Genomic DNA, 13662 nt, shown 5'->3' on the forward strand with positions numbered 1-13662 from the left:
GCACCCCCGCCGCCACCTCCACGACCACCAGCTCGCCAGCCGCCTCCACGACCTCCACGACCACCGCTGTAGCCACCTCCACCGCCGCTACGAGCTTCCTTAGGCTCAGCACGCTTAATTTCAACGCTTTTGCCGTGAATTTCGTGGTTTTTGCTAATCACTTCGGCAACTGACGACTAAAGAAATCGAAATTGCAACAATGTGGGCATGACAAGAGCGGTATTTATCTAGGCAGTTTTTAACGTACCTCATCCTCGAATGTGATAAAGCCGAACCCTCGCGATCGTTGCGTGTCACGATCGATCATCACCACAGCGTCCGTGATCCTACCAAATTCCTCAAAGTAATGGCGAAAGTCCTGCTCCGCTATAGTTGGGGCAAGGCCACCCACAAAGATTTTCTTGGACTCTGTGAAAATACCGCCGCCACCACCGCCATTGCTGCTATACCCGCTGCGAGCGCCGCGGAACTCACTATATTGTACCAAGCAAGGACACTACAAGTTAGTTCTAAATTGCAATCGTCGAGACCTGCTTGCTACTGTCTAATTAAAACGTCATGGCCCTGTCCACAGGAGTAATTAGAGAAGGGCTGGACGAAGAGAGCGACCAGAAGGTGACGAGAAAACGCCAAGCGATAGTGTTGAGTAGAATAAATTCTCTTCTAGTTGTCCTCTTGCTGTTTGCTTTGCTTTGTTTTGCTTTCTCTCTCTCCCTTTCTTCCTTCCTGCCCTTCTCATTCTGACTCCCTCCTTATACAACTCTTTTCTTTCCAATAAATAAATATAAAGTAATGGACAGCCAGCCTTGCGTCTTTCACCGCGCGACCAAAAGTGGTACTAACCTCGAGCCTGGCGCTGTCCTCTCCCTAGGTATCGCGCGCTTCACTTCTACTGACCGGCCGTCTAGAGTATGCGTCTCTTCCAGCACGCGGTCAATCGCTGCATTAAGCACGTCCACAGCATTAGCATCAAAGCTTTAAAATACAATAATTGACACCTAAGCTTTACCGTACCTGATGCATCTGCGAATGTCACAAAACCAAAGCCTCGCGGTTGACCTGTGTACTTGTCCTTCATCAACGCAGCGTCCGTGAGCGCACCGTACTTACCAAAGTGCTGACGCAATGTGTCTTCAGTTGTTTCCCACGAGACCCCACCAATGAAGAGCTTGCCTGGCTGCGTACTGCCGCCATTCTTGTCATAGCCATGATGCTGTTCCATTTGCTGCTGTGGATGCTGTCCACTGGTCTGCACATAGTCACTGTAGCCCCCAGAAAAATCCTGTTGATGCTGCTGGTACTGGAGAGGCTGCTGTTGTTGCTGTTGCTGTTGCTGATGCTGCTGTTGTTGTTGTTGCTGTTGTTGCAGGATGTGTGAATGGTGCTGCGTGTCCAAGTCATCTGGATTGCCAGCCAATGCACGAATATCATCGTCATCCTCAGTATCATCACCCGAAACTGATGTTAAGGCAGTCTGATTGTCACCCGCAGGTGTCTGTTGAGTGTCCACTACCGGCTCCTCCTGCTCATACACGACGCCGAGCCCCTCCATTGCGAGTGATGACCTTATTTCACAAAATGTATATCAATCCCTCTACTTAGTATGTCTATCCCCCCAATTTAGCCCGCTTTCCTCCAGTCTATAGCATCCAAATATTACAGTTCTACCCCATTCGAACAAAGACATTGCATGCTTTAAACCAATCATTATTCGTGCATAAATGACCAAACTAACCGTCACATTTGCATTTTGTGTATCTTAAAACGACGTAGCAAATCAATTGCTTGACAATGACGAGCGGTAGCAGCTCAAGATTGGCTTGGTGTGCCCAGCTCCTGCTTTCCGAAGCAATAAAAGTGGATTCTTTTCAAAACAAAGCTCTATATTCGTGTCGTCAGATTTCAACGACACAGTGAGATCGTATCAACAGTGAGCGGCGAATGTAAAAAAATAGCTCGTTTATAAAATGCCGACCGCAACGCTATTGTTTCGAAAATGCAAATTCGAGATTAAACTTGGAGATATGCTCATGCAGCATGCAAAAAGCACACAAGTTTTGAATTGCCGTCAACAAAGCAAATAACAATGTAGAAAGGTTAGGAGAGACTCCTACAATCTGAACATGCTAATCGAAATGGATGCTGTCTTGAGTGAAGACATATGCGTGATACACTAGCTGAGAATTCAAGGTAGGTAACGACACGTTTGAGCCAAAATATCACGAATCTTTACCTCCCTGTAGAGAGTGATATTAGCTCTCACACGATTTCAAAATTCAACAATTGACGGCTCAATAAGCAATTTCTATTGAGCTCATCCAGCAATTTAAGAGTTGTTTAAATCTAATATTCAAACGATGGTTTTCAGCACTTGATTTCGTCACATTCCTGCGTCGTCTACAAGTGATCAGTAAATTTTAAGGTGGTTTAGCAAAGCAGGTGTTCAAATTGACGTCAAGCAATCTTTTGTTGCTTGGCTGTATAATAATTTAACCTACGACTTTAACTCATAGCTGCTTGACTACAGATTAAGAGTCAGATTTACGTTGCGGCGCCCGCTGTAAGTAGCGAGTGTAAAGCGTGAAGAGCAGACCATCTTTGAAAAAGGGAGGCTTAAGCCTTGATGTGGCGATTGGACGTTGCTAGACCCTGAAATCTTCTCCATCGATTGTTTCACCCGACGATGAGTATTCATCCGTGTTGACTGTTGAGGACTCACAATTTGCTGGAAATTCGCATTTAGCCCTTGCAACTCAGTCGTTTAATGTCAACTGGCCTGAAATAGGGATAGATTTGAAGCACTTTGTCGGGTAGTAGACATAAAGTAGTCAAAGTAAGATCTTGACGAGCTTGATATCATGGTAAACAGCAACTTGTTCGAGTCAGAATGATTATTTAGTAACCCTTTCTCGCCCCTGTTGTCGTAATTGAAAATATTTTCCGCCAATCTAGACGCTCTCCATGACAATATTGGGCGGATAGGCGCTTCCTCCCTTCATAAACCGGATAGAATGCTGTAGATTGCGCAGTCGATCAATGAGCCCCTTCATCACCACATTTCTTTCATACACTTCCTGTAAAACACACACAAAAATTCAATCAAACTTCAAACCTCTTTTCTTAATACTACGCATATCTTACATTGCGCAACTGATTCCTCCTCAACACCAGCTTTGCCACCGCTTCCTATAGTATCAAATACCACTCAGTTTCATACAAAAAAGCAACTCTTTCATCCCAGTTGATAGTACCTCTTCTTCCTGCTGTGTCTCGTGTTTCACCTCCACACACTTGACAGCCTCCAGCAATTCGGCACTGATCTTCATGTATTGCTTTTTAAGTGCCGCTATTTTCGTATATGTATCCTGAATCTCCTCGAACGAGTATGGGAGCACAGCAGGGTGGCCTTGGCTCCCAAGGTTTGTTTGCGCAGTGCTTGCGACACTCGAGGCCAGTCCGTTTACGTCAGAAACCACTTCGTCCTGTGGTATTTCAGTCTCTGAAGGAGAGTGAGGAGGTGAGCTCAAAACAGGTACATCGACTGCGAACAACTTCGAACTCGGACGAAGCGGCGGCTTGAAATTCATGTGCTTCATCTCCCTCAGTACCTGGTACGCGATGGCTAGTAAGTGTGACAGCAGCTGCTGACCATTCTTGGTCGCAACAGGTTGTTCATCCATATTTTCGATTTATGATTTCGACGTCGCCCTGATTGACGTGAGCCACATCATGTTGAAGTAAATTGTCGTTTCAAAAAGTCTGACCTACATCTTAAAATGACGATGAATTTATCGTCCTCGAAGGTGCACGTAGACTCGCTGACGGAGGTCAACAATCGAGAATCTCGAGTTCAATTGCGTCGACAGCGTATAAGTGCACGTAATGCCTCCAAAGACGATGCCTCTCGCAAAATGAAAATGCAAGCGGGCCAGTCCCAACGTCTTAGCCGCGGCAAGCAGCAGGTTGCAACCAGTTTGAATCAGCTTGACCGCCACAAAATAGCAGGCATTAGCAAAATCACGAGTGTTCGAGTGGAAGCTGATGACATAGAAAACAGACGACGTGTTGAGGAAGAAGAACGCCGTAATCAGTGTGAGGAAAGGCTGCAGCAAGAAGCAATCGAGAGCGGCACAAAGAATGCTGCTGTTGAAATGAGATGGGCAGATCTTTTTGGGTTGAATATGCCACAGGAGCTACATGACGAGCTGGAATTGCAAGATCGTGCATGTAGAGAGATTTTGGCCTCGAAAGATGCAATTATTTGCGAATTTCAAAACCAACTAAAGGCGAAGGATGACGAGTATGTGGTTGCGCTCAAAGTGCAGGCAGAAGATGTCCAAAAGCTAGTCGATCGCATGGGTCATCAGTATCGAGAGATGCAGGAGCAGTACGAGCTTGAGCTAGCACAGATGGAAGAAGCTTTTTCAAAAGAGCGCAATGATCTTATCGCAAATAATAAGCACGAGATTGACTCGTTGTTTGAACGCCGACGTGAAATGGAGTTGGTGTACATGGAAGTGAAGCAAACTCGGGACGAGCAGTATCTACAAGAAATTGAAGATTTGCGGTTGCGCGATGCTGAGGAATATAATGAGCTCAAAAAAAAGCTGGAGACCAATATTCAAACACTTGAGCAGCAGCTTGAGGACATGCGTGCGACGTACCAACTTAATACTGAGAAATTGGAGTACAACTATCGAGTGCTTACCGAACGTGATATGGAAAATTCTGCAACGCTTGGCCAGCAGAAGCGCAAGCTAGCGCGTCTGAAAGAAACTTTGGCGACATTGATCACAAAGTACAATCAGACTGATGCGAGGGACCGGCGTTTAAATGCGGAGCTTACAGAGGAATATCAACGTCTGACCAAGCAATATCGCGAACTGCAGCGAAAATTTGCTCACTTTGAAATCAGCGGTAATAACAAATTTGATGAAATCTGGCAGATGCACGAAGAGGAAGCGATACATAAAATTGAAAAGCTTCTAGATGCGGACCGCATCATTCATGAGCAGCAGCTTGGACTCACGTGGCGACCGCCAGCTCGATCAATTCGAGACTGGAGTCATTCTGTCAGAGTAGGCGATGGGGTAGTACTAGTTAAGCAGCTGGAAGATGGCGATCTGTCGTCGCATGATACCACAAAGAGTGATATGAATCTGGATGATTGCGGAGACAAAAATGATCGAGATGAGTATAATGACGTGTCAAATGAAGAGTGCGCGCCTCATGTCATGAATATATCTGGTGCAAAGTTGAAGTACATGCTAAGAATGTTAGCCTCAGAGGCTGGGTTCCTAGTCGATGGCAGTGTCCAGCAAGCTCTTAACCAGCTACCTGACGACGAGGCTGAGATAGTGAGGGCCGACATGATCATGCGCACACTTGGTGTGGATAATGAAATGGGCATGGAAAACCTGATGGGGCGATTTTACAAAAATCCGCGGCAAGAAGTGTCAATGCACTCACAAGGTTTTGATAACAATAAAGATAAAAGCCCGCCAAGTCAGGAAGATGCATCGTGGGGTCTCGTGGTTGGACCTGAGGACGTTATCCGAGTTGTTAAGCGCTTTGTTGAGGTCAAATTATTACGTCTATTTTTCTTTGTTAGAGCATTGACTTGATGTCTATATGCATATGTAGGAGATGAGCAATCAGAAGATTTCAATTTCGCCGAATCAGACTCTTCAGCAATCGTCAGACGGTGAGGGTGATGAAGTCAAAAAAGATAGCAAAGGATCTGGCTTAAAATCGTTAGAAGTCAAGGCACGAGAAGCTGAAAAGGAGTACTGGCTGAACATTGTCAATTTCTTTCCAGATCAGAAAAAGCGCATCTTGACAACACTTGAAAAGGGTTTAATTCACTACAACACGGCGCTACTACGACGCAAAGAGCTCATTGACGATGTGACGGCGATGAAGACAAGAAACGCCGAGCTCAAAGATCTTCTCAAGAAGTATATGGCTGCTCCTATCAACGAGAAACTAATTGTGCCGCCCACACAGATGTAGTCTTAATCTTGATGACAATTTCAGTATTTAATTGGGTTTCTTTCTGCTGTCATGTTAAATTTGTTCAATTTGACGCGAAAGAATTGCTCATTGTACTATCTTTGTATTTCAACTACAAGTTAACGTTTTGTCAAGGGTTCAATGAACCTTGACGCGCCTTGCACTCCCAATCCTTGCAATTCACGATTTTCCCAGGTAACTACAGAATCAACTTCTATACGAGTTAAGTTACCCTCGACTGCTTCTACATTTATACGACACTGGTGAACTGCACAGTGTTTGTAAGAAGGATTGCTCTTTGGCTACGCGTCGCTTTTATTCGTCGCTACCGATTGCATTTTTCAGCAAATTCTTTCGCGTGTCATTGGCGCTATATTATGCATAAAAGAACCGTCGGATGCTTTATTGACGCGTTTGTCACACCTTGTACGATCACTAACAATTGGCGACAAGCACGACAGTTTAAGTCCATCAATACGACAAATGTGGGCGGTGCTATCGATAAAGTATCATACTGCGCTTGATATCCTTACTCCTGAAAAAGAAGTGGATTCGTTAGTATCCGTTTCACGTGCTGATGAAACCAGCATCGTTTTGCATGGTATGGTAGTGTTACTCCTTCAGGTGAGAACTTTTGACGACAACTCGAGCTGTTGTCTTCGCCAATTTAGTAAAACAAGAATTAAAAATTTCACAGTGGACAATTTCTTTAACTCTGGTGGCGTCTGAATTTCTCCTGATTGCAGTTTTTCAAGTGTAAGATGAGGCCTTAGCGCTCCCACTTAAATGAAGTCTAAAATCGACAAGATTTGTATCGATGCCACGAGGCACAGCATATTGAATCAGTGTTCAATTGCTTTGTAATCTTTAATATTCATCGAGATTAAAATTCACGTTACTTTCTCAACGTCATTTTCGGCTTCGCAAGTCAACCCGCTGTCGTTTTCGACGACCAGATCCACCTGCACGGGCTTTATTCCAGTTACCTCCTCCCCCTCGATGCCTTGATGAAGAGATTCTTGTTACTTGAAGCTTTTGGTCACCACATAACGATTTATCCAATTTGCGCAGCGCCGCAATTGTGTGTGTCTCATTTGTAAATTCCACATTAAAACTGTTCGAGTCAGACTCACTCCCAGCGACTTTTGCGAAAGACATAATCCCAGAACAATTTTGTAAAGCCGCTGCCAGCGTCACAAGCTCTAACGGTTTACTTGTCGATATCTGAATTGAACAAGATGTTTGATTGTTATTGTTATCTTCAACATCCATTTTCCGAGACGACAAGCGTACGGAACGCGGCTTGGATCGTGCTGAAGCCGACTCAGTGCCATTAATATCGTCAGTAAAGTGTATGGGATATTCTGAACCTTGCTCCGAAAAATTCTGACCCGGAATACAGGACGCCGTATTAATCCAACTTGCTGCGTTTCCTCCATAATAATAATGCTGTTGGACTACGTGAGGGTTCTCTCCTCCATAGTTTGCATACGGGTAGAATGAAGGAGGTGGTTGATACGACATTAGTGGTGTCGAATAGTACCCCATGCCCACTAAGGGATAAAACCCATCTGGAGAAGCGGGAGGGTACACGTTTGGTGCCATTGGCGATGAGTGGTCACAAGATGCAGTTCTTTTGGGCAGATGTATGGGAGAATAGTTTTGATAAAATTGGCCTTCCGTAGTGTGGGAATGCTTTGTACTCCGCATCAAATGCGCGAATTGAGTCTCCATAGCGTGCAAATCGACATCAGCAGATGAACCTATTGGAGCACTTTTTTCAGCTAAACGACTAATTCTCATGGACTCGTTAATGCCAGTCAAGGTGCTGTCATGGGAAGTGGTAAACAGACTCGGCACTTGAATCACAACCGCCTGCAATACCTTTCCAGACTTTGAAGGTAACTCCATATGGTGAAGCTGGAGCGCTGCTTGCGTAGCGTTTGCTTCACTATCAAACTTCACAAACGCTACTCCTTGAGGCTCGCCAGTACTACTGGTCAGCTTAATATCGATGAATTCCATCCCTGGATACGACGACGCGACCGATGAGAGCACATGCGTCGCCAAGTAGCGATCATACAGCAGTAATACCCAGAGACGATCATTTCTGTCTGACGACACATCTGAGAGTGCTGCTGTGTCTGCAGTGATGAGGCTAGAACAAACGTTCGATGCGCAACCTGGCGCGCTTTCCAGCCCACATCGTGTTGACTTTATTCGCTGCTGCTGTCTTTCAAAATTATGCGCAAATGATAACTGGCAGTTAGAAACGACGTTAGCGCATCAGCACAACATTTTAGCAACAGGTCAACGTACTGTCATGAAATCAGGTCTTTCTGGATCCTCATCTCCCTGATATGATTCGTCCTTGAAAGATTTAAAGACAAATGCAGCAGTAGCAGACTAAATAACAGCAGCATACGTCAGGCTCGCGCTTCAAAAAATTGCTGTGTTCACACGGTACCTTGTAATAGCTAATATAAGCCATAGTTTTTACGCGGCCAAAACTCTTGACAAGTTCCACTGATTTAAAATCGCCATAGACAGCAAACATCGCTTCTACCTCTTGCTCCGTAAACTTTCATAACGGGAGTGCTTAGAACATCAATAAAGAGAAACAAGACAGGCTAACATAACGGCACCTTATACGTCGATGTGAAAAACAATTTAGTGCGGTTCGGCTCAGTTTGTTCTGAATCGGGCTCGATTTTGATCTCCCGATCTATTTCATACATTTGATCCCCACTAACTGTGCTAGTTTGAACAGGCTTTCGATCTGTAATCCCTCCATCGTGTTCGCGTCTCTTTAGTGTTGCCTGCTGCTTCGCTGATCGATATGGTTCCTCGATATCATTATCAGACGACTGTCGTTTACAAAGCCTTTTTGACAGTATTTCACCTTGAAGATCGTCTTGTGATTGACTAGAATAGCTTAAGTTACTGAGATCTGACAGTGGAGATTTTCTCGACGAAGGCAAACCGATCGCGTTTGCACGAAGCTCGTCTTTCGTAGTACATGAAGATGATCCTGTGGTATTGGTTCGTTTGCGGCGACTGTAGCTGCCATCAAAATTATCTTCTGCAGTGGAGCCTCTGTCATTCAGACTTTGTCTTCGTCCCCGGTGGTGACATTCAGAGCGTGGGGCTGGCAAAACGCCACGTTTTCTTGTAAGGGTGGTGTGTGTGTTATAAGTCGAATCTTCAATTATTGTTGAATTGGATGCAAGTGACACTGACTGAATGCTCGATGTCAAAGACTCGGTACTACTCTCCTCTTCAAACTCTCCTTGCAAACTTGGTACCAAGTCTTCGCTGTGCATTTGTGTGCTGCTACCATTAGAAGTCGCCAGAACGTGTTTATAAACAGCAAATAACTCATTACTCGCTTTGTTGTGCACTTCAACTTGGTCCACTGCAAGAACTAAGGAATGCACCACTTGCTTAACATTACTCAGATCCTCGTCCGCCTCAATCGATTTTTTCGTGTAGACTTGCCCACTATACGATGACAATTGACTAGCGACCATCTCTTTTACATTCGACCTTGCCATGTTTTCTATATTGTTGGCCTTAGGATCTCCTAAGCGACAATCCTCCAGCATAAAGCGTGGCGCTGCCTGACTCAGCTCAAGCTGGGCGACTGCAATTGGTGGACTTGACCGCTGTCTTTTTCCGGGTAGCCGTGAATCAATGCAATCGTTAACTTCTTTATCTGTCACCTCAGCTTTCTCGTCAAAATCATGCCGCGTATGCTGGTCGCGCTTCAATTTTCCATGCCTCTCTACCATTCGCTCTTTTGCGACTGTAACCTATAGCAACGTAAAGCATTAAATTCAGGCATGTTGAAGATGTCTGTTTAACAGCCACATACCCACCTTTAAAATATGTCCATCGGGTAGTTTAAAATGGTCCAATCTGTCAATGGCCGCTGTGGCGTCTGCAGGATCTTCGTATTGGAGGAAAGCAAAGCCCTAGATACGCACCTTCAACTTTAGTTAAGTTTTACCTTTAATATTGCAGCCGACGAACCCGTGACTTTTTACTACGATCTAGCGCCAGATGAAAGTGTTTGATGGTGCCACAAGAAGAGAAAAGCGAGTGCAGCTCATCAGCTGAACGATTGCGCCCGCATACAATGAATAGTCGCGACAATTCTCGGCGTTGCGTGTTTGCAGAAGAGGCCTCTTTCTTGGCTGTAGCAAGTTGCGACGCAAACTCTTGGTTATTCATGTACCGATAATAGTTGTGTATTATACTTTGCAAATCTGACTACTGGATGAATTCCAAGGTGTCATGCGTGAACCACGCAGCGCTTGTGAGTGGTTACTACATGGGAAAGTTACTGCTAAAGGAAGATTCATTGCAGATTCCCTCAAGAGCGTATACGCGCCAAGCCATTAAGTTTCCCCCAGCGTATGTGACAGCAACTGCAGCGCGTCGACAGCGAAAACGGGAGTCTGCAGCTCGAAGGCGATCCGAACGACAAAAAGAGCTCATAGCAAAAGGAAAGTATGTCCCTTTGAATAATATTGTGTACGATGCACTACAAACTGCGTTCGAATGCTACGGTGGGTCTCGCTTTCTATTGCGAGCTTTCCTTCCCATCTTTGAAGACAGCAATGTGAGGTCCAACATTCATCACACTAATCTTGATTCGCTGCCTAAGATGCCTGAATCAGAAATACTCGATGATGGCAACCTCCACCATAATCAAACTGACTTCACGAAGCTTGCTACTGTCAACGGTACTCAAGTTGTACTGCCAGCCAGATCAAGTTTCGTCCAGCAAGATGTACGAAAAATTCATCAACTTTATCTTGAAAAGTACAAGTTGATTGTCATGGATCCCCCGTGGCAAAACAAAAGTGTTTGTCGAGGAAAGTGCTACGAAATGTTAGATCACACAGAGCTACTAAAGATCGACATTCCTCACATTGCAGACCTGGATGAATGTGTTCTTGCAGTATGGGTAACGAGCCGGCCGCGATACATGACGTTTCTTCGTGAACAAGCGCTTCCTTCGTGGGGATTCACCTTCCATGCATGCTGGTACTGGCTGAAGCTGAGCAAGAGCGGTGAGTTAGTCACTCCTTTAGATTCAACACATCGTTTGCCTGTGGAAGTATTAGTAGTCGCCTACCGCGCAAAAGACGAGAAGTGTGAGCAAAGAGTACGAAAGCGACTTGGTGAGAAAACTCGAATTGTATTAAGCATTCCACTACGCCATTCTTGGAAGCCGCCACCGGAAACTTTTTTCGACAATAGCATTGTTTCTACAACTGAAAAAAAAGTGGAGCTCTTTGCTCGAGAGTTGAGACCGCATTGGACTAGTGTAGGCAACGAAGTACGTCTGATGATATATGAGTAACTTCAGTATTTGATTTTGATTCATTGACAGGTGCTCAAATTTCAGGCTGTCGAGTTATTCCAGCCAGCACCGAGTGAAAATGAATGAGTCTAGGCTTCAACTGGCTTTCCATAATACTCGCATCATCAAGTATTCATACCAGAAACTACATATGTACGCTCGAGAGACATGGTGCTTAACAGCGTTTCAGCTGTCACCTTCATACAATAAAGAAAGATCACACCTTAAATGCATCTAGTGCGATATTGGTTTCCCAAAGATTCGGCTTCTACTGCTCACGAAAAGAGCGGCGAGAATTTGACACTTTGGTTGTCAATTGAATAAGCAAGTGCACGGTATCTAAGGCTCAGGTAATGAGATTCCACTATACATTATCTTCAAGAAGCAGGGACACTATATCCCCACCGCGTCTCAGATGTCCCTATAGCATTCGTCATTGCCTTTTAAATAAATGCAATATTTAGCTGTCTCAGTGATCTTGGTGATTAAATACTGTCGTCACAATGCCCAGAGGCATATCGAGAGTAGCAAATATTGTGAATGAATCATTGACAGATGCATACAAAATACTAATATACACAAATAGTCGATCTCATCATACAAATGCCTCGAATGTTCTTCACATCGGGAGTCTGAGTCGTTTCGTAGCACGGCAGAACGCAATGCTATAAAAGGCTCGTCGTCCTCAGACTCGTCATCTGTTATTAATCATTTGAGAAGTGGATTCTTTCGAACTTGCCGCCGCAGCATTTAATTGTAAATAACTCTTCGATTGAATCGATATTGCGTACACATTCTGTGAATTGGGTGGTCAGGAGTTCATGCAGCTGTAAAAATGTATTTACGTGCCAGGAGAAACATAAAAGATACCTTGTACAAAGCCATTTTTATACACCGGACCTATGATAACCAGTTTTGATATGACACCGAGCTTATATATTTAACATGTATGCAATACTCTGTTCGCGTCTTTCGACAGTTCATGTAGCATGATCTAATCCAATAAAGTCAGAGCTTTTGTACGATCCTGATTTTCTAGAGCTTGAGAATCGAGCTGAGCTTTGTTTTTTTTGAACGATTCTTAATGACTGAGGGTGCTTGATGATACTTAAGTTTATGTATATCGCTTTTAATTACTTATCGTGACGATTGGGATAGCGCGCGTCAGTCATCAAAATACGACAAGAGAGGACCAGGTTGTTTATAGATTTAATTGCAGCAATAACTTGAGACTATAGAGCGTTCATGTACTAAAATCGCCGCACAAACACGACGCAATGGCTGTCGCGATCGACAGCATACTCGACTGCAACTTCGCCGTCCCTGGAGACTATTGCAAAATACAATTTCAAGTATGACACTGATATCTTAATTTTCGCCACGACACCGATTAGTCGCTTGGCGACGAAATTTACATGTGCTAATCCGATGAGATGTTTCCACGGCGAGCTACTTCAGCAAAGTCAAACCATCTCGATTCAATGAACTATTCTACATCAGTGAGATGGTCCAGCAAAGGTTCGTTTTGCGCGACAAACTGGAGGTTCTTTATAGTCAATTGTATTGCTGGTCAATCTAGTACCTGGGCTATACGCAGACAATCAGGTTATACTGCTTTAATTATTTTCAGAACTTTGGGGTTTCATGCCTTAGAGTGGCGTCACTCGTCGGTTCGGACCCCAGATTCTAATGTCTTGTCTTGCAGAATCTTGCTTTGATCTTAACACCAACATTTTCGCTCATGGGACAAAACCGACAACATGAGTCAATTTTGCTGCTTCAATTTCCATTAAATCTTTGCCGCGCTATGAGACGACGAATGCTAATGTACATGGCAGTAACGGGGTTACACGTACCCAAAGTGTAACGGAGTTACACGTGCCTTTGTATGAAAGGGCGGGTCACACAAGCTGGTGCGACCACACATAGGTGTGAATTACACAAGTTGGTGTAATCACACAATGGTGTGGCTACACCGTAACAAGAAGGGGCAGGACTGCCAGCAGTAATGCATATTTATTAGGTTTTATTATTTAATCAGGAAAACCTAAGGTTTTTGATATACGCGAATAAAACAATTCAAGACAGTTTTGATTTTGAACAAAACTTTATTTGCCTTGGTTTACTTTTTGAATACTCTTGGAGGGAAAGGATTGTGATCCGCTACATTCGTACTGGTTCTTGTTAAGAAAGTAAGGTCGGTGACCGTAAATAAGCTTCCTCTAAGCAAAGAGCTACGGCAGCCCCGCTGCACTTGGTAGCACTCGTAGTCAATCTAC

At 44.4% G+C, this 13662-nt stretch overlaps 6 protein-coding genes across 6 annotated transcripts in view; 3 read left to right on the forward strand and 3 right to left on the reverse strand.

The window, feature by feature from the left end:
* Nucleotides 1-1552, reverse strand: part of PHALS_01742 (heterogeneous nuclear ribonucleoprotein 1-like) — a gene marked incomplete at both ends in the record, with an annotated part of 1565 nt that extends 13 nt beyond the window's left edge. The window contains 4 exons of the mRNA XM_024716194.1: nt 1-176; nt 248-473; nt 844-940; nt 1015-1552. The exon at nt 1-176 is cut by the window's left edge and continues 13 nt beyond it. Of these exons, the coding sequence (XP_024581817.1) occupies nt 1-176; nt 248-473; nt 844-940; nt 1015-1552 (1037 nt within the window). The remainder of the gene's footprint in view (nt 177-247; nt 474-843; nt 941-1014) is intronic.
* A 1396-nt stretch (nt 1553-2948) lies between these two features.
* PHALS_01743 (uncharacterized protein) lies at nt 2949-3680 on the reverse strand (the record flags this gene model as incomplete). The annotated part of the gene is made up of 3 exons (XM_024716195.1): nt 2949-3074; nt 3142-3186; nt 3252-3680. 3 exons carry the CDS (start codon nt 3678-3680, stop codon nt 2949-2951), a joined length of 600 nt encoding a protein of 199 aa, XP_024581818.1.
* Nucleotides 3681-3782: 102 nt separating this feature from the next.
* On the forward strand, nt 3783-6012 carry PHALS_01744 (drc1_chlre ame: full=dynein regulatory complex protein 1; the record flags this gene model as incomplete). The annotated part of the gene is made up of 2 exons (XM_024716196.1): nt 3783-5579; nt 5644-6012. The coding sequence occupies 2 exons, from the start codon at nt 3783-3785 to the stop codon at nt 6010-6012; spliced, it is 2166 nt and encodes a 721-aa protein (XP_024581819.1).
* Nucleotides 6013-6495: 483 nt separating this feature from the next.
* Nucleotides 6496-6772, forward strand: PHALS_01745 (uncharacterized protein; the record flags this gene model as incomplete). Its single annotated transcript, XM_024716197.1, has 2 exons — nt 6496-6613; nt 6684-6772. 2 exons carry the CDS (start codon nt 6496-6498, stop codon nt 6770-6772), a joined length of 207 nt encoding a protein of 68 aa, XP_024581820.1.
* Nucleotides 6773-6921: 149 nt separating this feature from the next.
* PHALS_01746 (FOG: RRM domain) lies at nt 6922-10245 on the reverse strand (the record flags this gene model as incomplete). Its single annotated transcript, XM_024716198.1, has 6 exons — nt 6922-8271; nt 8332-8418; nt 8480-8593; nt 8658-9824; nt 9891-9986; nt 10045-10245. 6 exons carry the CDS (start codon nt 10243-10245, stop codon nt 6922-6924), a joined length of 3015 nt encoding a protein of 1004 aa, XP_024581821.1.
* Nucleotides 10246-10291: 46 nt separating this feature from the next.
* Nucleotides 10292-11470, forward strand: PHALS_01747 (methyltransferase-like protein 4; the record flags this gene model as incomplete). The annotated part of the gene is made up of 2 exons (XM_024716199.1): nt 10292-11359; nt 11414-11470. 2 exons carry the CDS (start codon nt 10292-10294, stop codon nt 11468-11470), a joined length of 1125 nt encoding a protein of 374 aa, XP_024581822.1.
* Between the last annotated feature and the right edge of the window lie 2192 nt (nt 11471-13662).

Source organism: Plasmopara halstedii, assembly GCF_900000015.1.
Source record: "Plasmopara halstedii genome assembly, contig: Scaffold_1583, whole genome shotgun sequence".
NCBI lineage: Eukaryota > Oomycota > Peronosporomycetes > Peronosporales > Peronosporaceae > Plasmopara > Plasmopara halstedii.